This window comes from Pomacea canaliculata, linkage group LG11 (genome assembly GCF_003073045.1).
Source record: "Pomacea canaliculata isolate SZHN2017 linkage group LG11, ASM307304v1, whole genome shotgun sequence".
In the NCBI taxonomy this organism is placed as follows: Eukaryota; Metazoa; Mollusca; class Gastropoda; order Architaenioglossa; family Ampullariidae; genus Pomacea; species Pomacea canaliculata.
In genome coordinates this window covers 15,346,560-15,373,094 of record NC_037600.1, presented here as the reverse complement: position 1 = coordinate 15,373,094, position 26,535 = coordinate 15,346,560, and the positions used below count along the sequence as shown (strand labels likewise).

General features: G+C 39.1%; 2 protein-coding genes across 2 annotated transcripts; both read left to right on the top strand.

Moving 5' to 3' along the window:
• Positions 1–1,010: 1,010 nt before the first annotated feature.
• Positions 1,011–7,762, top strand: LOC112575789 (hillarin-like). Its single transcript, XM_025257811.1, has 10 exons — positions 1,011–1,088; positions 2,053–2,199; positions 2,433–2,662; positions 2,793–3,011; positions 3,414–3,770; positions 4,043–4,604; positions 4,797–5,094; positions 5,448–5,725; positions 6,048–6,227; positions 7,664–7,762. The coding sequence occupies exons 1-10, from the start codon at positions 1,011–1,013 to the stop codon at positions 7,760–7,762; spliced, it is 2,448 nt and encodes an 815-aa protein (XP_025113596.1).
• A 1,357-nt stretch (positions 7,763–9,119) lies between these two features.
• Positions 9,120–23,743, top strand: LOC112575894. Its single transcript, XM_025258026.1, has 10 exons — positions 9,120–9,229; positions 11,050–11,211; positions 12,115–12,341; positions 12,504–12,719; positions 13,774–14,130; positions 14,417–14,945; positions 15,149–15,446; positions 20,953–21,230; positions 22,040–22,213; positions 22,655–23,743. Exons 1-10 carry the CDS (start codon positions 9,149–9,151, stop codon positions 22,703–22,705), a joined length of 2,373 nt encoding a protein of 790 aa, XP_025113811.1. The 5' UTR covers positions 9,120–9,148; the 3' UTR covers positions 22,706–23,743.
• Positions 23,744–26,535: the final 2,792 nt, after the last annotated feature.

Here is a 26,535-nt window from a genome sequence, read left to right as displayed (position 1 = left end):
GTCCTCGATCCGCGAGTCTACCACACTTGACAATGTTGTTAAATTCAAGACATATTCTGTCCTAACACATGGGCAATTCCTCAGCTCGGACACGTTCTCATCTCACGGAATATCAAGCCCACAAATTGCCTTGTCTGCGCATGCGCATCTGTTGACCCCTGCGCCTGCGCACTGTGAGAATGCAATTCCTGGGCTCGGGCAATTCCTGAGCTCACGACACCGGGCCTGAGTTAATTCCCAAAACTCGTTTCGTCCAAAACCTACTCGTCAACTTCGTTCACTACACACTTTCTGTCCCAGTTAACACTTTCCAACTAATGTTCTCGTCCATTCAACTTACACTCGACATGCATTTTCAGTCCGTGAGCCACCAAAGGGTTAAATAGTCCGAAAAACACAGAAGGCATGGACTGTCCGTGACAGACATAAGACACGGTGGTGCTGAGCCTCTGTACTTGAAAGAACAGCCCACCTGGACTGGCACGAGACAAGAACAAACAGTCTCGTGCTGTTTGCATAGTAAATAAACTTCTTTTCTTCTTCGAGTATCTCTCTGGGCTGCACCGCTCTCCCGGTGAACCGGTGAAAGAGTTTAGGGAAAGGGGTTGGCATTGAGTAGGGACCCAAAGCACATGCTATTTCAAACGGTCCCCCTACCCGTATATTAAAGTATATTGACATTAAGCAGCTAAATGTACAAACGTTATGTACACCTGGCTCTACTTGGAAGGAAAACATTCTTTCATGACAATCTATGTTCATAGCAAACATGCGTTCGTATGTAGGTAACTTCCCCACACCCCAACCTTCACTTCTCCTCACCAGACCTAAAGAACACTCATTTGCTCTGGAATTAGCGGTAATACATTTCAAAGCTTGGTACTGAGACACAAGAAGAACAAATCCAGGTTATACCAGTAAGTAACAAGCATTTGGTGTCTTTTTATGACTATGTTTAGAAACAGTTTTTATTTCTAAATATAAAACCACTATATCTGAAATTCTAAATCATGCTGTGCGACCAGTCTTCCTGTGCTTATGATTATTATGTTAAGCATAAAGAATATAAAGTGTTTGCTAGGAGAAAGGTAAGTTAATATCATCTTGGTTTTCACATACTGGAGAAACGAACACAGCTTAGCACATTTGCAAATTTGTTTTTATAAGGACAAGGATTACAGTGAACCTACAGAACTTGTTTAACGCCTGCTAGGTCTTACTCTTTCTACACTCTTAAGTGGACTGGTAGTCATGGAACATTGCCCTTGGCTTGGAGGATCTAAGATATGATATTTGACAAGCCAAACCTCACCCTCTTTTTATTTGTCCTCATAAATAAGAGGCATCCATGTCTGGGACCACGGACATCGTGTAACGGGGTGTAGACAACGTACACGCCTTTGATAGATTCTTAGCAATACAGTAATGTGTTTACATGAATCACATGTAGCTCTGATATCTGTAGCAACCTTTTGCCTGTACCAACACCACCATTGGACACCTAGACGCTAGGTATAAGAAGAAATAAAATAGGAAACAAAAAGTGCTTTTGTATTACCTCCCTTTATTTTAGCCATATGAGCAAAGCCAGTGTTTTTATGTATCTTTAATGACAATTTTGAAAGCTGAACATAAAATATAATTTGGTTTTATTTTATTGTATGTAGACTGCCGTGCTGAACGAATCATTATCGCCACAAGCACTATACAGAGGACGTTGCGGGCTTTTCATCAACGAACGTTTTGGAAATGAATCAGGTCTTGTTTATTTATGTGTATATGTCTTAATGACAGTAGTAGCTGGGTAGTAGCATTTATTTGAACGCCTCCGTTCAGTGTGCATGACCTAGTTTACCTTTATTAGATAGGTCAAATGAATAATCACCAATTATCAGTAATGGTTGTCATTATCATTATCAAAGTAGTCGTCCACAATTCATCATCAAAATCCCAATAATTTTAGATAATTATTATTATTGTTTGGCAGTCATATAATTTTCTCACACCTGAGAGGTCCCCTGTAGCTAATCAGTGTTTGATATTTATCATTAGGGTTTTCGTGCTCTTTTCCGCCACTCCAAGGATAACGAGCTGTGGAAGCCCGAGGTCTGGTACCCACCACTGTGTCCACCAGACATCCTCAAGAAAGAACTTGTTCAAGATGAAAATTTCACGGAGATCGACATGATAGCCAGAGCTGTATGTTAAAGAAACTTTACTATTACTAACTAGGAGTGACCATGTAGTCATTAATAGTCATAGAGTACAAATATCAACAACCACGTGCTAGTGCAGTCGCTTTAATTATATTGACAAAGAAAACCATTTACAATATGATAGACATTGAGTTACTTGGTAGGGAAACAAATCTTTCATTTCTTTATCATCTTATCTTCAATAATCATTTAGCCTTGCATACTGTGCTGTTTCAGACACCAGATTCCTTGAAAGAAAGTTTTGGCGATCTTGTCGAGAGCCTTACTAGTCATCTCACCTCCGATCTGCACAAGTTAAGAGCAATTTTCGTGTGGATGGCTGAACAAAACATCGGATGTCGACAAGAGACAACAAGCTTCAAAAATAAACACAGTCCAAAATATTACCTACGGAAGGCATATACAGATGTTGTCTTCATCGGCAAAATGTTTGCCAAGATGTGCAGGTAAGTTCTGCGTTAAAAAATCTTGACTGTTATCATTATATCCATACAAACAATGTCTGCAATAGACACTAATGGCATTTAAAAACTGTTAAATGTATTACTGTTTAATAACCACATTTATTTGACACAGAGCCGCAAGAATCCCATGCATACTTGTGAGCGGCAAGGCAAAAGGTGTTTCTTATGAACCTGGTTACAAAGACATCAGAGAAGAAAACACCTGGGCAGTTGTTTACGTGGCCGGCAGCTGGAGATTCGTGTTTCCATTTTGGGCATTTGTAAAAACCCGTGGCTACCAAAATGAAGACTGGATGCTCATTGAGGATTCGGGAAATCCTTTACGAACACGGTATTTTGGCTTGTTCTCTTTGAAATAAAAGTTCCAGCGTGTAGATTAAATAATGGAGGTAGACTGCGATTGTTCTTCTTCGTTAGTGTATTGAAGTTTGAGGTGATTTTGCAGAAAAGCCCTCATAGATGGACAAATTTTGTCTTTGAACTGCATGTTAGTGTCTGAGTTTGGTTTGTGTATCATTGCATGTTTTGTTTTCTAGTTTGCTAAGTTTTTATTATTGTTGATCAGCTCAGGAATTCAAACTGCTTGGGATGTGAACAGTGGAATACATGTGCCATTTATTATATTTATTGTGGCCATACCATAATGGTATATTATAGCAATAGAACAATGCTAGATTATAGAAATACTATACCATTAATAAAAAAAAATTTGAGGCAATTTGTTACTTTTTAGGTTTGCAGCAAATGATGGTAGTGAAATATCTACCTTCGACGAATTTTATTTTCTGACTGACCCTAACATGATGAACTACATCTGTCATCCACATGACAAAGAGAAGCAGCTGCTGGCTGAACCATGGACCAAAGAACAATTTTTTACTTTGCCTTACTTCCGCCCGCACTATTTCTCGTCTGGATGGCACCTGGTCAGCCCTCTGACATGCGTGATCAGGCCTGAAGATGGATGGTGCTTCATCGACTTTAGTAGTCCAGGGGCAGGTTCTAAACTCAGATACAAGCTTTTTTTCGATGAAACTCGATCAGGGAAAACTTTTCCAAAAGGAATACAAATGGATCTTTATGTAACCATGTAAGGATCAATCAGTATCTCTACCTTTAAGACAAAAGTAAAAATATATAAGGCTGTGTACATTCCTTGTAAAAAGTATAGCAATTATTTGTTAATGCTGTAAACAAACAATAAAATCTGCTTGCTATGTTCTGATACGTTTTCTGAGTGTGTTTGTAAACATACTTTTATTTTATAGCCTATCAAATTTAGTCTGTAATGTTTTTCTTCCATCATTTTTTTTTTGCCAAAAATATTTTTCATTTATTCTGGCATAAAAAATATTTTTCCAGAATAAAGAGGACAAAGCATACTAAGTCAGTCATGGTCAGACTTCCAGAGGCTGGAACTTACAAACTTGAAGTGATTGGCTCTCATCAAAATATTCTTCACAGGCTCGTGGAATTTCGGATCGTTTGTAAGCACGTGGCGCCTGACATTCGACCCTTGCCACCATGTTCGGAGAATGGTTTTGGATTTGGAGAAGAAGCAGTCAAAGCTGGTTTGTCGGAGCCTTCCCATACAGAGGGAGTTGTGCCGGTGAAAAGTGGCGATGAGATCGACATGAGTTTCAGGGTTCAACCCAATGTCGACATCTTGGCCAGACTGGTCCACTCTACTCGGGCAACGGATGAACTTCGGGACAGTGTCAGAGTTCGGCGAGAAAACGCCAAAGCCACGGTTACTGCGACACTTCCGGCAGATGACCCGGAACCGGAATACTCTCTTCAAATTGATACCATTAAAAACTCACAAGGATTCTATAAACCGAAAGGAGCATTTACTAATGCTTTGAGCTACTTGCTGACCAGCAACAAATCTTTGAATACCGCCATTGTGGACAAGAGCAAACAGGTAAAGTACTCGTATAATTGCAATTATGCAATTAATATCTATTAAACCTTGTTAATAAGCAAAGATAGCAGGTCAAATAAGGTCAAGTTTCTAATTCAATACTTCAATTATTTCCTGGACTTGTTTTTACTCATGGTGTTTAAAATGTATGGACCATTTCATTGATGCTGATGGTGATCGTTTGCTTTCCAGGAAAATCTACAGTGTTATGAAGAATTTTACGACTCTATTGCAAAAGATGATGCAAGACTGTTAGAAAAGGTTGCCTTCCGTGTCAAGATGGCTGGTATTGAAGATCCTATATTGAATGAAAAAATTCGAGGACAGAAGGCAAAGTTCAAGCACATGCGAAAGGAAGTACTTGCCGCGGCGGAAGAAAGAAACTTGGATCGACTGAGTCTTGCCTTGAAACACTGTATGTCTGTAAACCTTGAGTACAGAGGAGACGTGGAAGACACCAAGAAAGTATTATTGGAGTTATGCAAAGAAGGTAAAGATGTTATTTTTTAAAACTGCTTTCTTAGAGAAATACGAGCGAAGACTTGCGCTTTGTGAAGATTCATTGAAACTAAATGCTGATAAAAATAATTTGTTGAGAGTTTTGATTACATACAAAGAAGCTCACTTGAAAGATGACAAGAGACATTAGAAGTTGGTTTATCATGCTAACTTGTTTTAAAATCCTTTGTCAATATTTTTAAAGATTTTTCCCCTAGTTTGGTTAACTATGGTGTGTATGTCTTTATTTAACACGTATGTAGAGTAAATCTTTTATCGCATTTCAGTAATGGACTGGTGCTTAAACTTGTTTACCACATTTATTTGTGTTCATATTCTATGCAGAGCTAGAAAAAGCTACTAAAAATCTTAAAGTAGAGGAACTTCACGAATGTCTGGATAAAATATCCAACACCTGTATCGGTGAGTCCGTGCGGGAAGAAGCTTGGTTCAAGGATGCTGAGGAAGTCTACTGGAGACTACAGCAGCTTCAGGAAATAAAACAGAATGTTCAGTCGTTGACGGACGATGACATGGCGAATGTCTTTAAACCTCCAGACGATGTCATCGACATCATCTTTTCCACCTTCATTCTGCTCGGAGAAAGTCAAACAGAACTTGATGTAAGTCGATATAAAACCTTCACACACTAGATTGTGTATCTATACTCTGTGCATATGGGGGAGGGCATAACAAATACAATACTGTACGCCCAAACTCACGTACGTGGACATGAGAACTATCACATTGTTAAAAGTATTTTTTTAAATGGTAATTAAAGCATTCGCTGGTTCCTGATATTAAAGAAACAGATGCTAAAATACATTACATTAATGAAAGAGTAACAAATTTCCTAATTTAAAACGAGAATAGATTCATCCAATTGATCTGCATAATGTATTTTTTCTTTGGAAGAGTTTTTCTATAAAATTTGCCTTCTGACAGACGTGGCAAAAAATCTGGACAAAACTGCACCAAACTAGCGAAAAACAACTGTTCACAACACTGAGCAGCTTTGACGACTCTTTGTTGACTCAAGATCGGGTGGACTTGGCACAGGACAAGTTGCAGCACTGTGGCGGGACGTTTGGCGATGAAAGAGTCATCAAAATCCTTTACTCATGGGTAAATTCACTAGCTATAGTCATCAATAATCACACTGTCAAAACCAGCCGTAAAACATTAAATTTTATAATGATAAATACATACAGGTCTTACTTAAATCTGTATTGCTCAGTAGTCATCTCTTTTTAATCTGCTTCGGTATTATAACTAATTTATTGTGTGAATTCAGCAAAAAGCAAAGATTTTGCGACAAACAACCGAGTAGACAAATAACTGAGAATTTGGCAGCTATAAGAAGAAAATTAAAAAAAAAATGCTAGCAGCTTTTAATTTTCTTAGACTGCATCTTAAAGCCCATTGCAATGGAAAGTTAAATACAGAGTAAACAAAATACATACCATTGAGCTAAAAGCCAGCTTAATATCTGTATTCTCGTACTTACTTTGTGATAACAAAAGCATAAAAAAGTTATTGTACATAGAGTCATGCAAAAGATTGTTCTTCAAAGTAATTAAACAGAGACAGGTGCATTCATACCATTGTTGATTACTTGCAGTGCTTGGAGAGGATCAGCTTTTACCGACTGAGAGAGAAGCTCACCAGAAGACACTAGCTGTATAGAAATAAAGGGTTTACAAAGGTCAAGGACAAGTCAATAGGTCATCTACTCCTTTCTATTTCTTTTCCTCCACACCGATGACGAAACGATATCTGCTATGATGTTCAGAGACAGTCTCGACTGAAAAGCAAGAAATTTGATACAAATTAAATTATAATCATTTTAAATAGTTGTGCTGATTGTTTACAGTGGTGGAGGTAACATACTTGTTGTAGATGGAATTTGTTGTTATAGATTCAACACTGTAAATTAAGCTAGAAAAATGGTTTATAATGTTGAATGTTACATTTGCTTTAGTATAAAAATATCTGGGTTTTTTTTTTCCTTTAGCCAAGACTTTGCATATTGCAAAAATAGTTTTATGTGGCATTGTCTTAAACTGATAAACACCTACAAAGGCAAGGTATGAATTACAAATACAAAATGTTCTTGCTTTGACAAAGTGTCCTACAGAAAACACACATAGAATAGTGTCTACGGATTCTGGGCACCGAGAGTCGTCCTCCTTGATTTCCCCTCGGCTATGACTTACCCTCACTTTGTGCCTACGACCCCTGATCTCTTCAGTAACCTCATGTGACTCCATTAACCTACAGTGAATATCTGGCACGCAAACAGTTGGAATGACAAGATACGTAAACATAACTACACTTCTGTCACAGTTTGTACCCATAATACTTACCACCCCTTCTTGGGGTCATGTAACTGAGCCTACTCTCATTCGCCTTTCATCTGCCGATCGTGTAACGCGGTCATGCGCGACGCGAATAGTAAACATCGCTAAGCCAAGGCTGCAATCAGTAGCTGTCCTACCGGAGCAAACAAAAAATATGTATTAGTTTTTTCGCAGAAATATAGCTGCATTGTTTTACTACAGACTCACAAGTTGCGACATGTTGAGCTCACCCCAGAAACCATCGAGTACCATACGCAAGACTTTACAATAAGCCGGGTATATCACGAGCACACTGGATAGAGTAGAGCTATCGTGTTGTAGAGTCAGAAATATTTCGCTTTGCCAAAAAGAACCTGTTTGCTTCTAATTTAACGCAAAGTGTATTGTGAATTTATTGTATTATTGTTATGTATATGCTTATTATGAATGTTACTTTTAGATGTGACGAAAATGTGGTTGGGATGTTGCTATTGTGGGGTAACCGCATCAAACATTATAGGTTACATTGTGAAATGACATCATGTAACTTGTGTCGTGGATTTAATTACACAAACAGTTTGTCTGGCGGAGAAATAAGGACATTCTTGACCCAGAACAGCAAAAACACACCTGAGGCAGCCTAAGGCAGTTGTTGTGTTCTTTAATGACAGAAGGGGAAGTTCTCTCGAATGAAAGCCTTGAGCAACGCACGGTTGCTAAAAACTACTTCGTGGTTAAAGTGTTTAGAGAGTGAAATTTAGTTTTAAAATGCAAGGAATATAGTGAGAGCTCATGTGATAAAGTTGTCAACTTCAAGTACAAGGCCAAATGGAGGGGGGGGGGAATTGGTGTTTTACGCCGTGTCAGCAGCTAAGGCTATATTACGGCAAGCAGCCAGCCCTGTAAGCAGATGCCACGTGCAGAGAAAGATCAGCGTGCCCGAGACGAGAAATGAACTCAGGGCAGCCAACCTTCACTGTATTGGTGACAGGCGCTAACAGCGCTAACCGTTGCGCCACCGGACCGCTCGGCCAAATGGAGGTAGAGCAGAAGTGTTGTCATATCAAAAGACAAATTTGTCAATTGTTTAGAAACATTTCAGTAAAAGAACTCCCGTGGATTTCCTTTACAGAGTTATCATCGTCAGCTGACTGAGTACTGCTCTGTTATGTGGTCTGTTGTGTCTAGAACAGAGAAGCTACCATGTTGTCTGGGATCTAGTATTAAAGATTTGACAAGGCATTTCTCTTGTGGTCTCCTTTTACATTTTACAGGTATTACTGACCTTCTCGAACACATTTCACACGTGTGGAACACACAAAGTACACGGCTGTAGCAGATTCCTACAGTCCCATGAACTGTCTGCCTGGATTAAGGTAACACACGGATCTCTTCAGCAACCTTTAGTATGTCTACCCCTTTGAACTAGAGTCAAATACAGTGCCTAAACACTAGCAACGAAAACACACACACACACACACAAACCTTTGGCACAATCTGTGATAAATATCTCTACTTATTTTGGAAATCTGAGCTGAGCCACCTCCCGCTCCCCATACTCTCCTTTTGAGACCTAGTCATGGGTGCAAGCCAAAACTGAGCTTTGTACCTACCTGAACATAAAATAATGACAGCACGCGTTTAGACTTGTTTACCCACACCGCCAGTCCTACGGCAACTAATCATGACACCCTCCAAGGGTATATAATGATCAGAATGGGTGACATTTTGATATTTATCGTCACCTGCTGGCACAGTACACTTGCGAATAATATGTCTTATTATGAGGTGAGTTTCCGAACATTTAGTTGCTTTAATGATTGCTCAGTGATAGCTTCGCTTGATGAAGATAATTTCTTCTTTTGTTTCATTTGATCTTTCGTTAATTCCATTATTTGTTAAACCATTGTAAAGAATAACAACTGACATTGTCTTGATGAGCTTAATGTATTTGTATTACCGTCGTTAACGTTCATTGCTCGTCTTCAAAACAATCTGACACCAGTCCTTATCATCTATTGCTACAAATGCTTGAACTGACTTGATAATGACAATGAAAATGAGTGCAAAATTAAGTGTTAATGTGACTATAAGCTACATTCTGTCTCGTCTATGTGGTTAGACTGGTACTGAACTGAATACTGTTGTCATGTCGACATTGACTACGACCTGCTATAAATAAACACACGCAGTGCTACGGCCTATTATATGTTTATCCTAAGAGGACGGCGAGTGGTCATGGTTAGTCTAGTCTAGAAAAAAAATTCATAGATTCTTGCAGATGATGTGTTGCCACTATATTTTTTGTGTTTGCTATTCACTAAAATTCCTGCAGCACACAGAAAAATAAACAGTTCTAGAACTTCTCCCTGGAATTTAGTGACCCTGGAAGACAGCACTGGCCCTGAGACAGACGACCTTTCTGGGCCGTAGTGAGGTGACCCAAGCAACAATCTGGGCCATGCTCTTCTTTCCAAGCAGCTGGTCCAGCTGCTGATAGTCCTCTTACCTCTGCACGTTGACATGCATGACAATATTTTAACAAAAGACAAAAATCTACAACATTACCTGTTAGATGATCTCTACAAATACCAAGCTCAAGAGTAGCAACACCTGCTGGTGACCCATTCTTGATATTGCCAGCAGAATTCAATGTTTCTATTTCTTCAGTGTTCTTGACAGGTGTGTCAGATTTCTTTCATTTTTTTTAACCTTTCTTGTACTCTGCAGATACAGTCGTCCTTTTCTTCCTTTCACACGTGTCATCTTGAGAAAAAATAACCGTTTGATAATTACAGTGATCCTCTAACGTGCAGTGTGAACTTCTCGGAAAGGAAAGATCCTCTAGTTCCCATTGAATTCAAATATCCATTTAATTACAAGCGCAGTGGGTTCTGGGACAGCCGAAAATTTCCGAAACGCGTTCGTGTCACCTGTCGGCCAAGGCCAGTGGTGAACAATTTTGATTGGCTGTATGCAAAGCGTGTGTATGCATCATCCATTTATGGAATTTCCCGTTTCTTTGTCTTGATAAGAACAGAGAGCTAAAATGATTGTTAAAATTTCCACTGGCCCTTAACATTCCTTTGTTTGAAAGCTGAATCAATCCTGTTTCTGCTGATTAACAGATATTCCCAGTTTTTCTAACGGGTAACTGAGTTGCTGTGAATTAAACTGTGAATCAAACATTCCCTATTTTCACTAATTCTAGACAAATAAGGAGAATTCTGAAATAAGAGACCGTGTTTATTGACAAAATTTACATATTTCAAGATGCTTTTATGAAAAATCGCTTTGATGGTGATTAAAAAACATTTTGAAATTTCGTAATATGTTAATTTTACAAAATGGTGGAAAACAAAGATTTTAGTTAAATTTGAGGGGACGTGTCTGGCCTTGAAACTTGACTTTACATGTGTAGGGCTTTGGTATTTTTTTCTAGACAAGAAAAACTAAAAAAGTAAAAAGGAAAAATAGAGAGTATCTGTGTGTGTTTCCGACGACAGGGATAGGGGTCATTCCGTAGCGCATACACCTACAAAAACATCTCACTCCTGTTATAAGTTTTCTTTACACTTGCTTATCAGTGCCATATATTTACTCGTTAGGTTCTGAATGACGCGTTGGAATTCTCCGTTAATCTGTCGAACCCTGATTACATCCTCTGGAAGCCCGAGGACTGGTACCCAGAGCTGTGTCCGCCAGAGATCCCCAAAAAAGAACTACTTCGAGACGTGGACTTTACAAAGGTGGACAAGGAAGCCAGAAAGGTTTGAGCGAAAATATTTACTATTAACAAATAGCAGTAACACTAAAGATACTCACAGAAAAAGAAATAGAAAAAGAAGAAGATGTGGCAAATTAATGTAACTGGAGGACGAATGGCACGAAATTATCGTGAACAGATCCAAATTCTAGTCCACAGAATCTATAATGATGAAAAACATGTTTTGGATATCAGAAAAGGAAAAGTTGTTACGGTATATGGCGAATACAAAAAAGACACCTAGATAAAAAAAAAGTAGTAATATTTTATCTCTAATTACCTCTGAGAACAACACGTGAGATTATGGCAATCCTTTGACGTGTAATATATTTGTATTATTAACACTTGCCTCTTTTTTAATAAATTATATATGTCCTCATGCTAGTTTACACTTCATTAGACAGTAAATATTCTGGACGGTAAAGACATCCACCACACAAAGTGACCATCTTTCAAAACACAGAAGCCCGTAACTAAAAAGCCACCACCTGTTAACATTAATAATTCCCTGCAAGTAGTGGGAAACCTAATGAGATGTTCGGCTACAAAATTAACATTCTTTGTCATTCTCAGAAATATTCACTCTGATACATCTTCGCATTAAAATTTGTTTACCTGTACTTTGTATTTGTATTAGAAGATACTAATCGCTGAAGATGTGTTCAGCTATAGTTTGTCTCCAAACAGTTTATTCACAATCAGGTCTATCATGTAAAATGACCCGGATGTACAAGAATAAGAAGAAAAGCTCATCTGAATTAAAGTTACACAGTGTACATAGCATGCAATAGTGCCTTTAAAGCATTGTTAGAAGACGGTCTGTTTTGTCAACAACTATACTTGCATCTGTCTGTGTGTCTGTGTGTGTGTGTGTGTGTGTGTGTCTTTGGGCATGATTTTGATGTAGACAGAGGATTCACTAAAAGAAAGTTTCCATCTACTTATCAAGCATCTTACTATTAATGCTGACACCGATCTACACAAGTTAAGATCCATTTTTGTGTGGATGGGTCATCAAGAGGTCGGATGTCGACAAGAGAAATCAGGATGCAAAAAAGGCAGTCCTAGATATTACCTACAGGAGGCATATGAAGATAAGATTACCATCAGTAAATTGTTTGCCAAGATGTGTAGGTAAGTTTTGTATTAGCATCTCCTGTGTGTGTGTGTATCTGAGCATAAGTAGACAGATGCTCTCATTATCATATTCATGAAAAGAATATCTATAGTATACAGTAGTGGTATATAAAACTTCTGCGTGACGACATTTCTAAGAATCACACTCATTTTACACAGAGTCGCAAAAATTCCATGCATACTTGTGAACGGCCATGCAAAAGATTCTACGTATGACACTGGTGATGATTACCTTAGAGAATGTACCTGGGCAGTTGTTTACGTGGCCGGCAGCTGGCGCTTCGTGTTCCCTCACCGGGCCTTTGTATCAGCAATTTACTACCAGAAAGGAAACTGGAGGCTGGTTGAAGATTCTGGAGGGACTTACAGACAACGGTATTTCATGGGAAGCTTTCTTTTTTATTTTACTTTTTGCGAATGTCTCTGCATGCTGTGGTGGTATGTAAAGTTTACGTACTGTGTTGCTATGCAAAATATAGTGTACACATGTTACGGTCGTTAGGCTCGTCTGAGCATCTAGGATTTTAGTAGTGACGATGCCGATGTTGTTTTTGTTACTTCAAAAAGTAATTTAGGTTACATAATATCTGATGACATGTCTCTTGATGAGCATGTTTCTCACATCTGTTCTGCATGTTATGAATATAGGCTCCATTCGTCATACTCTGTCCATCTCATCCATCAAAATTCTTATCTGCTGATTTGTTCTGTGTAAACTAGACTACTGCAACTCTCTTCAAGCTGGCTGTCTACACTACCTTATTGATAAAGTTCAGAAAGTCAGCTGACCGTCTCATTTTTCGGACTCTCAAATGAGAACATGTCACACCACTTCTTTACTCTCTTCATTGGCTACCAGTTAAAGATAGAATAGACTACCAGCTCTCAACTCTATGCTATGGATTCTTGAAGGCTCCTCCCCCACTACTTTACTGAAATCGTGTCTGTCCACACTACTGCGGGAAACCTTCGCTCGTCATCAGAGACTCCCCCATTCTATCCTCCCTCCAACAGAGACAGCAACATACGGACAACGGACGTCCTCCCTGTGTTCCGCTAAGCAGTGGAACTCTCTTGATCATATTCGCCACTCGTACTATAAGGCTACATTCACACGCTCTCTGAAAACATATCTGTTTACTAAGTATTATCCCTGAATTACTATTCTTAATTCCCTGGCTATACTGTTTGTCATGCTAACCATCGTCAAACGACTCCATCTGACACTGTTTGTAGTATCTACGTCCCTTCATACCTTCATCCATTACTTTACGTTCTACTCTAAGCGCAGCGTGCGATCTATCTTGGTCGTGATGCTGTGCTTGTACTTATTGTTTTTGTTATTATCATTATTTTTTATCATTATTAAATATGTCACTAAGTAGCAATACTTTAAGTACAGAACTTTAAGGTTATCTATATTATTCAGATTCACAGCACGTCCTGGGAGTGAAGTATCGACTTTTGTTGATTTCTTCTGGCTGACCGACCCTGACATGATGCAATACATCTGTTATACACCAAACAAGGAGTATCAGCTGTTGCCTGAACCACAGACAAAAGAAAAGTTTCTCGCTTTGCCTTGCTTCAATCATTATTATTTCTCATCTGGATGGTCTCTAATCGACCCGTGGACATGCGTGATCAAGCCTGAACATGGATGGTGCTTCATCAACTTCTGCACTCCTACAGCAAGTTCTAAACTCCAATACGAACTGTTTTTCGATGAAAATCGTTCGAGAACATCTTTTCCGCAAGAACGACAAACAGATCGTTATGTAACCATGTAAGGATAAGTTACTACTTCTTCTCTTATGAGTAAAGTCACAGTATCAAGCTAAGTATTTAGTTTCGAAATAAGGTTCTTTGTTAAGAACAAACATAAATAGATTGTTTATTTTAAACGCTTTCCCCGATGTAAAGGTTAAAATATCGTTCTTACTATAGTGTTTTTGGTACAACTTCTATAATTTTAGCTCTGTGATAGTTTTATCTTTCAGTGGAAACAGTCAACGTTTTACATTAACTCCCTTTATATTATTTTATTTTTGTTGACAAAAATATCTTGTCAGATTGAAGAGGACAAAGCAGTCAAAGTCAATTATGGTCAGACTTCCAGTGATTGGAGCCTATAAACTTGAGGTGAATGGCGGTTTAGTAGAATTTCAGATTGTTTGTGAGCACGTGCCATCTGACATACGTCCCTTGCCGCCATGTTCAGAGAACGGACATGGATTTACGGAAGAAGCAGCCGCAGCTGGTTTGTCTCAGCCTTCCCACACAGAGGGAGTTGTGCCGGTGAAAAGTGGTGAAGAGATAGACTTTAGTTTTACGGTTAAAGAGGACATCGACATTTTAGCCACGCTGGTCCACCATACTGGGAAACGCAAAAACCTTGAAGTTCAGAGAGAAAACGAGAGAGCGAAAGTTCATTTCAGATTGCCGGAAGATGAACCGAAACCAGAATATGCGTTACAAATCGATATCATCAAAAACAGACTAGCAGATGAAAGTTCAAAACAAAAATTCACTAACATTTTGAGCTACCTGCTGACCAGCGATGACAAACTGAATGCCGCCATTGTGGACAAGGACAAGCAGGTAAAGTACACGTATAATTGGCTTTTATTTTATAATAGATATATAAACACTTAGTTATACAATAAAGTAAACTCTATAGCTTGTACACCTGATCATTTATTAAACTTGTAACTAATCGTAGTTTTTAAAATAAATAGACCATCTAGCTGATACCAATGGCATTAAAAATAAGGAATGCATCTTTTTCTACAAACCTTTACCAGGAACTTCTACAGTGCTACAACGAACTTTACGACTGGGTTGCCAAGGATGACGAAAGACTGGTAGAAAAAGTTGCCTTTCGCGTCAAGATGGCTGATATTAAAGATCCTATATTAAATAGAAAAATTCGAGAGCAGCAGGCAAAGTTCAGTCGCATGCGAAAGGAAGTACTTGAGGCGGCGAGAGACAGAAACGTGGATCAGCTGAATCTTGCCTTGACACACTGCATTGCTTCAAACCTTAATGACAGAGGAGACGTAGAAGATGGCAAAAAAGTATTATTGGAATTATGCAAGGAAGGTAAGAAAATGTTAGTGCTATGATGCCAGGCATGAGAGTCTTATCGTTGTAATGCATTAAGAAAGTAGTATGAGTATAATGAAAAAAAAGTAAGAAATGTTTGTAGAACATCTTGATAGCGATCTGCTTGGATTTCTTGCGGAAAAGATGTCCTCGAACGATTTTCATCGAAAAGTAGTTTGTATTGGAGTTTAGAATCTGTAAAACATTTATAGAAGCCTTTGGTTTTGCGTGTTAATTTGTTTTCCAATCTGTTTTCAATAGTCGGATATTTTTAGTAATTTCGGTGAAGTATGGTTTGTAACACAAAAACAAGATCGCTTCTAGCACAATAGAAGGTAAGCGAAACAAACTTTTTTGGGGAAATTTATTACTTTTCTAAGCTCTTTATGTCAGCCATAAAAATTACTTGTTTAATGCTATTTCCCAATTAGCGTTAATCGGGGCAGCTCAGCCATTATTTATAACCAATTACATTAACGAGGCTGTCACACCGCCACCAAGACATGCATGAAAAAACAAAGGCCTTCTCAGAAACAGCTGGAAACCTTGGCTTGAAGGTCAGCACAAAGAAAACAAAAAGTATGAGAGTGAACGCCAGAGTCCAAGACAGCATCAAACTAAATGGAGAAGAGATTGAGGAAGTTGACAGTTTCACCTATCTTGGGTCCAAAATGTCAAACACCGGGGATGCGGAGGTGGAGATTCGAGCCCGACTGGCGAAAGCCAGCCAGGCCTTCGCCTCACTCAGGAGCACATGGAAGGCAAAAAACATCAGCCAGAAGATCAAACTGAGAATCTTCAAGTCAAATGTGATCAGCACCCTCCTTTACGGATCAGAATCTTGGAAGATGACCAAAACCATCAGTAACAAGCTTGACGTCTTCCAAAACAGATGCCTCAGGCGCATACTTAACATCTTTTGGCCAAATACCATCAGCAACGAAGAACTCCACCGAAGAACTGAAACCGAGTCCATCACCACGCAGGTTCAACGAAGGCGTTGGCGATGGATTGGACATGTGCTCCGCCAGCAGACAGCAGACCTTTCCAGAGTCGCCCTACGATGGACTCCAGACGGCCGAAGAAAACAAGGCCGCCCAAAGGAAACTTGGAGAAGAACAGTGGAAAGGGAGATGAAAGGAAAGGGCTGGACATGGGGTCACCTAGAGCGGGTTTCAGCCGATCAACATCGGTGGCGGACTCTGGTTGAGGCCTTATGTGCAACCTGATGCACGAAGAGGAATAGATAGAATAGATAGAATTACATTAATTTGTAGATGCAGTAATGAAAAAGATCATTCGCTCTTTTGGTGTATCATTTTCTTAGATATCTGTCACAAAGGTTACACGCTGTCCATGACTTTAAATTTGCTACGATTTTCAGTCACCTGCTCGTCTTAGGTAACTACGCCTGGAAACCTCCCAGGTAACCTGCCGGTCTCAAACCAGAAGAAGGAGGAGGTTTGAGCGTGGGGCTAGCATCCCCACTCTGTAAAACAACCCCTGCTACACAAATGGCAAATACAACACAAGCACAATGAGAGCATAAAGGGAAGATCCCTCTTCGGAAGGGCCTATGACGCGTGTTTGCGAAGGCCCTCGGGAAGCCAGCTCGCCGACCAGTCTTCTCACGGCCACGGCAAACACCTGGAACATCAGAACCCTGTACGAGAGAGGAAAATCAGCTCACGTAGCCCAGGAAATGAAGAGTAATAACATCAAGCTTCGCTACCTGTGCAAGACAAGGTGGAATGGCAGTGGCCAGACAAGACTTTCGTCAAGAGAGACTATCATCAACTCTGGACATGAAGACACTGACGATGACCAAACTCAAAGAGTAGCAGCACTGATGACACCAGAGGCTGCAAGAGCATTAATAGCATGGGGACCGTTTTACCCGTTACTCATGTCAGCCACGTTTAACTCTAAAGGAAGAAAGATCACCATCATCCCGTGCTATGCACCTACCAACGAAGCTAAAGAAGAGGAAAAGAAAGACATTTACAACTCCCTACAAGCTATGGTTGATTGTACTCCAAATCGAGACGTAAAGATCATAATGGGTGACATTGATGATGACAACTCGAAGGACACATAATGTGAAAGCTCTATGTGAGCAATCTTAATGAAAATGGTGAGCTGCTCACAGACTTCTGCTTGTTCAATAATCTTGTTAGTCAGAGGTATAGTTTTTCCACACAAAACCATGCACAAGACCACCTGGAATTCAATAGATGGACATACAGTAAACCAGACTGACCTATCACGATAAATCACCCTTTGTGGCTTTGCAAAGACTCCTGGATGAAACAGTGGCCAACCAGAAAGGGTTACAGGAGACCTAGAAGACTGCCTGCACACGCATTCTGGGAAAGAAAAACAACACAAGGAATGGCTGACTTTAGGGACCTGGCAAAAGATACAGGAAAGGAAAGAGCTGAAACAGAAAATCATTCAATGTCAAGACCAGCAGGAAAAAGAAGAGCTCAGAGCAAAGTACTTGGAGATGAACCTAGAAGTGAAGAAGAGTGCAAGAGGCGACTAGAGACAGTTCGCACACAGAATGTCAGACGAGGCAGAACAAGCAGCTGTGCAAAATAATGAAAAAAAATTATACAAAATTACAAGAATTTTGTCAGGAAGGAAAAACATCAATGCGGACAGGCCAGTGAAGAATAGCAGCATCATTACCGGGGATGCAGAACAACGATCTCGCTGAGCGGAACATTTTGAAAAAATACTGAACCGGCCACCACCAACAACCACGATTGACATTGCCCCAGCCGCCGAGCAACTCCATCCAACAAACCAAAGCAGAAATCATCAAGCCAATCAAGTCTGAATAATGGGAAGGCGGCAAGCCCAGATGGCATTCCTGCAGAGGCACTCAAGGCAGACCCAACAGCCGCAGCAGAGATGCTAGAACCTCTGCTGCAGAAAATTTGGGAACAGGAGCAAGTTCCAGCAGACTGGAAGCTTGGCCATCGAGTAAAGCTATCCCATCAAGGTGACCTCACACACTGCAGCAATTGGCGATGGATTATTCTACTGTCCATTCCCAGGAAGGTGCTGACAAGAATCATCCTGGAGAGACTAAAGAATGCCCTAGACAAGAGACTGAGGCAAGAAGAGGCAGGTTTTCGGCAGGGTAAATCATGCATAGACCATATCGCTACATTGTGAATTACCATTAAACAGTCCATCGAATGGCAGTCGAAACTCTACATTCCAGGTGATCCACAACGGTAAGCTGACTGATCCCTTCGCAGCGAGGACTTGAGTGAGGCAAGGTTGTATGTTCTCACCGATTATCTTCCTGATCGTCATAGACTGGATCATGAGAAGAAGAACCTCTAACAGCAACACGGGCGTTCAGTGGACCTTCGCCAGGCAACTTGAGGATCTTGACTTTGTGGATGACATCAGCCTGTTGTCCCACAAGCAGCAACCTACACAGACAAAGCTCACTCGGCTCTCAGAAGAAGCAGCGATGACTGTCCTGACCATCAACATCAAGAGGACGGATCTAATGAGGGTCAACAATAAGTAAGAAGCCCCACTACAACTCCATGGGGAATGTATTACAGTCTGACTGTTTCATCTACCTTGGCAGCAAAGATGGAGGTACAGATGAAGATGCAAGAAGCCGAATAAACAAAGCCAGGCTTGCATTCCACACCCTGCGACCTATCTGGAACTCCAAGGCCTTATCTCTACACACCAAGATTCCTATATGCAGTGCAAGTGCAAAGTCAGTCCTAAATGGATCTGAGACATGGTGTGTGACAAAAGCCATCACTAACAAGATTCAAACATTTGTCAACAGATATCTGCGCCACAGCGCCACAGCGCCACATCATCAACTTCAGATGGCCCGAGAAGATCTCCATTACAGACCTGCAGGAGAGATCCATCTGTCACAGACCGTCCGCAGACACGCGCATTCTCTCCATAAACCAATACAATCAGATCGCTTGAGGGTGGGCGTACCTCCTTAGAGGCACTAATAATTATTGAATTCGAACACAACTTTAAATGAAAAAAGGACAAAGTATCAACAATCAGAGATTCACTCCTTCTTTCGCCACACAAGATATATTACCAATATATTATATCATTCATCCAACGTACTATTAGAGTTAACAATAAAGTTGATTCACATAAATACTGTCATTGATAAAGTATTCCGCTGTCTCCGGTGCTGTCCTTTCTTGATGAATTACCAATGTTAATATCCACTGTATTATAGTATAAAATGTTCGTTCTTGACCAAACCCAAACCTTTTATATTATAGTCTTTGCAACCCTCTATTCTTATGAGTAACACTAATCTTATTTCCTATATGTGGATTCATCATTAAAAAAAAGTGTTTTTACGATACCGACAGTTTGCAAGCAGAACGTCACGGACTTGCACTTGCGGTTGCCTCCTGGGTGTTTAGCAGGATGATGATAGGTGAGCTGAAGGCCGAGAGAAAACCTTCCCTTCACCGGCGGTTTAATCTCAGGCTGTTTGGAACTGTCCTTTCGGGGCGACGGATGATGGTCGGTGAGCAAGTTTTGCACCAAGATCTGGATCCGTCGTTTACTGTCTCACACCAGTGTGTGGCTTCTTGGCCCCACCAAGAAACTGTACTGCGGGATGCCCAAGCCACAGAGCTCCCCACGGCGAGGACACGGACTACAGCAAATCACGATCAGTGAAGTACATCACCTGTAGTATAAACACAATATTACTTCCCCGGTAACACTTATTCCGTGGACGCAGCAGTAGCGAGAAAATCCAGAGAAAAACCACCAATTCCAACTTCTGTTCCGCCGTCTGCTCTCTGTTACCGTTTTTCCCTCTAACGTTATTTTCCTCTATCTTTTTCGTCACTTTATTTTGACATCACAATTTACGTCATTTGCTCAAGGGCAAACAACTTCCAGCCCACTACCCTAAATCAGATCTACCACGGTTGTCGTTACACCATCCAAAATCCTGCCAGCCAAGACATTAAGAATCGGAACCGGGGCTGGATCGGTCACACCCTGCGAAAGACGGCCAACAATTTAACAAGACAAGCTCTGGGCTAGAACCCACAGGGGAGACGTAGGGTTGGGAGACCCAGACTGACATGGAGGAGATCAGTCCACAGTGAGGCAGAGACATCTAGCATGACATGGTCCCTACAGGAAAGGGACGCCCAGAAACGGGTCCTATGGTGGGGTGTGGCTGTGGTTCTATATTCCACATGAGAAGGAATAAGAAGTTCATCTTGGATGAAAAACGTTCCACAGCCTAATAAAATTGCAGTTTTGACAATTAGACAGCACTGAGTACCAGGACTCGAGTCTCAAGAGACGCTAGGTGCGGTTAATTTGTCACTGGCTGAGTTGTTTACGTCGACTCTAAATTAAAACAATACTGCTCTGCCATATGCAATTCTGGCCAGTTGAACTATAGGCTGATGCATAAACCTGCCTTTACTATATCTATTTGCGTTTATTTTCTTTGCAGATGTAAAACAAGCTCTTAAAAATCTTCAGGCCAACGAACTTCATAAAAGCCTGGATAAGGCAGCCAAGACCTGCATTAGTGAATTGGTGCGGGAACAAGCCTGGTTCAAGAAAGGGCAAGAAGCACACCCGAGACTAGAGGAGCTCCAAAGACGAAGACAGGATCTACGGTCACTAAGGGGTGAAGAGAAAGCCAACATGATTAAACCTCCAGACTATAAGATTGCTGTTCTTTTTGCCACCTATATCCTGCTTGGAGAAAGTCCAAAGGAACTTGATGTGAGTAAATGTTGCACAAACCTTTCATGCAGAAAATTATGTATGGACGCGCAAATAACACATAAAAGTCAGCCTTACTAGTAAGGTGAAGTTTCCCTCAGCTACTTCAAATAGGTATCACACGTTACAGTTACACGTGATTCACATAAAATGTGGTATTGATAATTTGTCTGCTGTTTTACAATTGAGTTCAGCTCTTAATTGTCTGGGTTGTGCAAATAGTAATTGTTTTTAAAACTCTGTCTCATCATGTATAAATTATAAATTAGCCACACAAAATCATATCCAGTAAATCTATTAAAAATGTAAGGATCATACTCTTATAATCTTTGTGTTCATGCATACACCTATAAATATACAATCCAATGCATATTTCTGTCCAATGATTTACTCAAAATCATCATAACCATTGCTGTGAATAAAGAGGGATTGACAGTGATAAATCCATCCAGTAGGATTGCAATTATTTCTCAAGTTGAGAACAAACAACTATGTGCGTAGTTCAAAACATTGAAGAAAATTCCAAACGTTCGACCATCAACAGTTATTGCCTGTGACCGTTCATTCAAAGTTGTCAACATTGTCCAACACTGAATAATCATTGGGTTCAGAAAGCCATTTAGCCTTTTAAGTGTTAAGTTTAAAAAAATGTACAGATAAGTCAGTCAATGAAATGTTACATTAAACGTGAAATGATCAAAGAACAAAAAGAAGGTACAAATAGTAATACTCATGTTTCAAACTTAACTGCATCAGGTACAAGTTTTCTTTGGAAGAATTTAACAACCATAAAATGTGTGTTGTAACAGACGTGGCAAAAAATCTGGCAAAAACTGATATCAATGGGAGAAGATGTACTGTTTGCCAGGGTGATCCGTTTTCCCGACACTAATTTGGTAAGAAGTCGTGTGGATCTTGCAGAAGAGAAGTTAAAAAATTGTGAGCTTGGCAGTGAAGATGTCATCAAACGCCTTCACTCGTGGGTAAGTACGTGCAATCTAAGTTAATAAAAAGTCAAGCTCACATAACTAGTCACTAAATATTAAATGTAAAAATAAAGGCAATGTAAGTGCTGCTCCAAACATCTCAACTGTTTCTTTCAGTTTCTTTCAGACTTAAGCTTGTAAATACACAATTAATCGTGTGTGCTCAAGAAATAGCAAATTTATAGACAACAGAGAAGCTAGTAGATAAAGAACTAAAAGATTTATTTTTATTCACTTACATTGCATGTATGTGCTCAGCGAGATGAGAAATTTAATAAAGAATAATTATAACATTGTTTCAAAGCATCTCAGGGACATACTCATTATCAGCTCTGTGATAACACGTCAACTACGTTTCTTTAAAACTTGACTACAGTGGACAATGTTGATCAAACCAATCAGATACAAGTACGTTCATGTCATTGTTCACTTTTGCAGTGCTTGGAAAGGATTGCGATTTTCCGGCTGAGTCAGGAGATCATAGACTAACTTCGTAAAATTCAAGGGTTAGCAAAGGGTCAAAGTCAAGACTATAAGTCTTCTTCTCTGGTTTTGCTTTCCTGCTTTGCACCATCGATGACAAATTGAGAACTACCTTGAGTTCAGGAGACTGATCATTGACCAATAATCAATGCTTACAACTAATTATTTAACAGTTTTAAATTTTTAAAACATTTTCAACGAGGATCTCAGTTGTATGCCAGTCTGTTGGTAAGGTCTGCTAGTGTCTGCAAAGTGTAGGCTACAAATAGACCTTTCATTTGAAATGGAGTGTGATGGTCGCTGAGGTTTCTATGCATGATGCTCTCTATGATGATGAACAGCACAAGTGATAGGAGCATCATTGATGGACACCTTCTCTCACATCAATGTCCACCAAGATCAGTGTGACAAATTACCCTTCAGCTTTGAAATGAAGCTGATGAAAATAAGTATGTTGCTATTGTTGTGTAATCTTATCAAACGTTTTTACACTGTATACCTTGATCATTATTCAAATGTCTACGGTCTGCCAGCTTACTTTTATTTCTGCGATGTTGATGGCTGCATAAAACTTTTACTCAAGATTAAAGACATTATTGAATGATGTCAAATGGCCTGCTATATTATTATACAAACATTTTTTGGCATTCTTTCAACGCTTTCCTATCGTTGTATGTACCAAATACATTTTTGTGGAAGAAGAGAGCATTCCTGGACTGTATACTGCGATTTATTTTGAAGTATATTTTAGATTAGACCACACAGAGATCGGATACTGACCTCTGTTTACTACTCAGTGTAAACACAGAGCACGTGACAAACATTTCTCTATCGTGACTGAATGTTCAGAAGACATGCTGTAGATAAAGTTCCCAGGCTCCATTGACTAATTTGAACTTTAAGTGAGTTTGTTTATTATTATATCATCCTGCATTACATTTATTAACATGTACAATGTCTAAGACAAATCTGTTGTTGGAAATATAAATCTGGTCGACGACAGGTTTTTTGTGAGTGCATAAAGATTTATTAAACTGAAGGTAGCACAGACTGCTCCTTTTTTTCAACAAAATTACTAATGTCATTTTTCTGATATTTTAACACTTAATCATATCATATCCTTAAACTCTCTCTTTCTTTCTTTCACACACACACACACTGGCAAGAAATGTTCTGTATTAATTAAAGTATAACCATTTAATCAGTAGTTCTGGTGTTTGTATGCAGTGGTAGAAGTAATATATTTGTTGTAAATTAGAATATGTTGTCATAAATTTAACATTGACCATTAAGCTAAAAGCTACTTTGATAATGTTGTATGCTACATTTGCTTTAATAAACAAAATATTTGGGTTTCTTTTCTTTAGCCAAGACTTTGCTTTTTGTAAAAGATAGTTCGTGCGTCATTGTCTCAAACTAATAAACAAAAACATCGCCAAGATATGAATCACAAATGCAAAATTTTATTTCTATGATAATTGGAGATTATAATTTTTATAAGATTTTTTCTATGTGATTTTTGTTTAGATAATCTTTCTCATTTCAATTTCAAGACAATATGAAAACCTGCTTTGTAATTCATGAAATAAACCTTTTTTTTATAAACAGACCTTTTTATAGATAGTAGCAAGATATAGTTATACATACAAAATGTAAAAATGTGTCTTCTTCTTGCAAAAACAAGTAAATATAGCCGTGCGTTTGTAGTCACATAATAATTAAGAGTAATAAATTTGAAAATATTTGCTTCATATAGATTTCACAGAGATGTGTTTTTGTTTGTGTTATTAATACATAATCTGCAACTTTGTTAATTGAATTTTTTTAATTCTTCTAGTGAATAATAAACATACTTTTTATTTACATTTGTGGTGTAGTGGGTTTGCAAAGGTGAGTTGTACATGTCGTAGGTTTGAGTCTGTTGTTTCCATCTGTTGTTTAAAAAAGTGAGAATAAAGATAGAGGTAGGGGTTAGTATAAATAACATAACACAAAACATCTCAAACAAAAACAGAAACAATTAAAACAGTTTTAATATTATATATGATTACTACATGCCCTTTCTTCGCAAAGAAGTTCTGATCTTGAGTTACCCATGGGACGCCACTTCAATCGCAAAAAAGGGAAGTAACAAACGAGGCTTAAATTTCATGTATGCTTACTCCCCTTATTTTAACTTTAAACATAATTATGTGCTTATATTTCACAAGCAACGAAATTCTGATTAAGTATAGAGTGGTTTATTTAAATGTTTATTATTTGTTACTTTATTTGTTTTGTTTTGTACTTTCCTAATTTTTTAATGTTCCTAGTCGTTAATTGTATGCCATAGAATAATGTGAATCGCATTCTCACAAGCTGCTTATAAATAAAGTGTTATCTAAAGGATTATTATTGAGGCGATCCTTTAAAGTGTTAACAGAAGTAAAGAATTGTTGTCAAGTTGTAAGCTTTATGCAATAATAGCAAGAAGCTCGTGAAGCTGTAGAGACAGCCCATGAAGGTAGCCAAGGAGATCTTGAATATTTGTGCAGATAAACTCATTAAACTGGTCAACACATATTTTGAGGGCCTCAAGAAGTTTAACAAAGGGACTACAAAGGCATTAAGGGCGTTAAGAATAGATACTTTTTCTCATTTAGTTTGATAACAAAATGATCAAAACAGTGTGCGGTTTAAATAAAACCGATGAATTTGAGGAAACTCAAAAGCATGTGTCGCAAAATTGTCGCCACGAAGATGAAGATGGGTGGGGGAGGCAGAAGTGTTCTCAGGTCAAGAGACAAAATCGAAGATTGTTTGAAAACTGTGAATAGTCTCCTCAGTTTCTATTATCAGCTAAAACTGAGTCCGACTGCTGTGGACTTCCTGTCGTGCGCCAGGTACGTACCCTTGGTTAAGAATCTAGTGTTTGATGTTTGCCATGTGCAATTCATTTTGGTCATCTTTTACTTTTATTCATAAATACGAAAGCCTGGTGCCTCCTTGAGCCAGGAACTTCTGGAACTCCTAAGCTACATAGAACTGTGTTTCTTAGATTACAAGTCACTCACAGATTTCTTTAGTAACCTTCTGTCTGTAAATACTATTCGACTGAAGTGACATTCAACGCCTAAACACTTGATAACGACAACAAAAGAATACACATACCTAAACTTTTGTCGCGATCTGTGAGTAATACCTCCCATTGTATGGTTACCTGAGCTAAGCCACCTCCCGCTCCCCATCCTGTCCTGGTCTTGAGCCGTTGTCATGAGCGACGCGCTAAACATCACAAAAGCCAAGGCTGAGCTCTGTACCTGCCCTACCTGAACATAAATGTAACGGTTTTTCTCAGAAATGTTGATGGATTTTTCTGCTTCACATGTGTGGACCTGTTTAGCTGCAGTGCCGGTCACACCGGCATCTATTCGATCACGACATGCAAGGATCAGACTGGGAACATTTAATTAACTGCTGGTACACTCAACTTGCAAACAATATGCCTCTTTTGTGGTTATTAAGTACCAGAAATTTAGTTTCTTTGTACGATTTAATTACAGTTTTGCTTGCTAAGAATAATGTTATACTTGTCTACTTTCGATGTCATGTGGGTTTCAGTTTTTTTAACAAATAATCAGAACTTAAAATTAAAACCAGTTTCCATTGTATTAATAGATTAAACCGATCATTATTGTCATTAATTTTTATTATATCTCTTAAAGAGCAATATGTCACACCCTTATTATCTATGGTTTTAGTTACTTAGAGGTTTCTTTACTTAATGAAAATGAGGGCAGTCTGAATTTAGCAGGTATGAAAATAGTGACATGTAAAGTTAAGGCTTCAAAATAATA

Excerpts from the sequence above, each read along its gene's own strand:
- LOC112575789 (XM_025257811.1), top strand. The coding sequence starts at position 1,011 with ATGCTGTGCGACCAGTCTTCCTGTGCTTATGATTATTATGTTAAGCAT. Across the intron at positions 5,726-6,047 it reads AAAGTCAAACAGAACTTGAT|ACGTGGCAAAAAATCTGGAC; the intron begins GTAAGTCGATAT and ends GCCTTCTGACAG. Across the intron at positions 6,228-7,663 it reads TCAAAATCCTTTACTCATGG|ACTCACAAGTTGCGACATGT; the intron begins GTAAATTCACTA and ends GTTTTACTACAG.
- LOC112575894 (XM_025258026.1), top strand. The coding sequence starts at position 9,149 with ATGATCAGAATGGGTGACATTTTGATATTTATCGTCACCTGCTGGCAC. Across the intron at positions 12,342-12,503 it reads TTGTTTGCCAAGATGTGTAG|AGTCGCAAAAATTCCATGCA; the intron begins GTAAGTTTTGTA and ends CATTTTACACAG. Across the intron at positions 12,720-13,773 it reads GGAGGGACTTACAGACAACG|ATTCACAGCACGTCCTGGGA; the intron begins GTATTTCATGGG and ends TATATTATTCAG.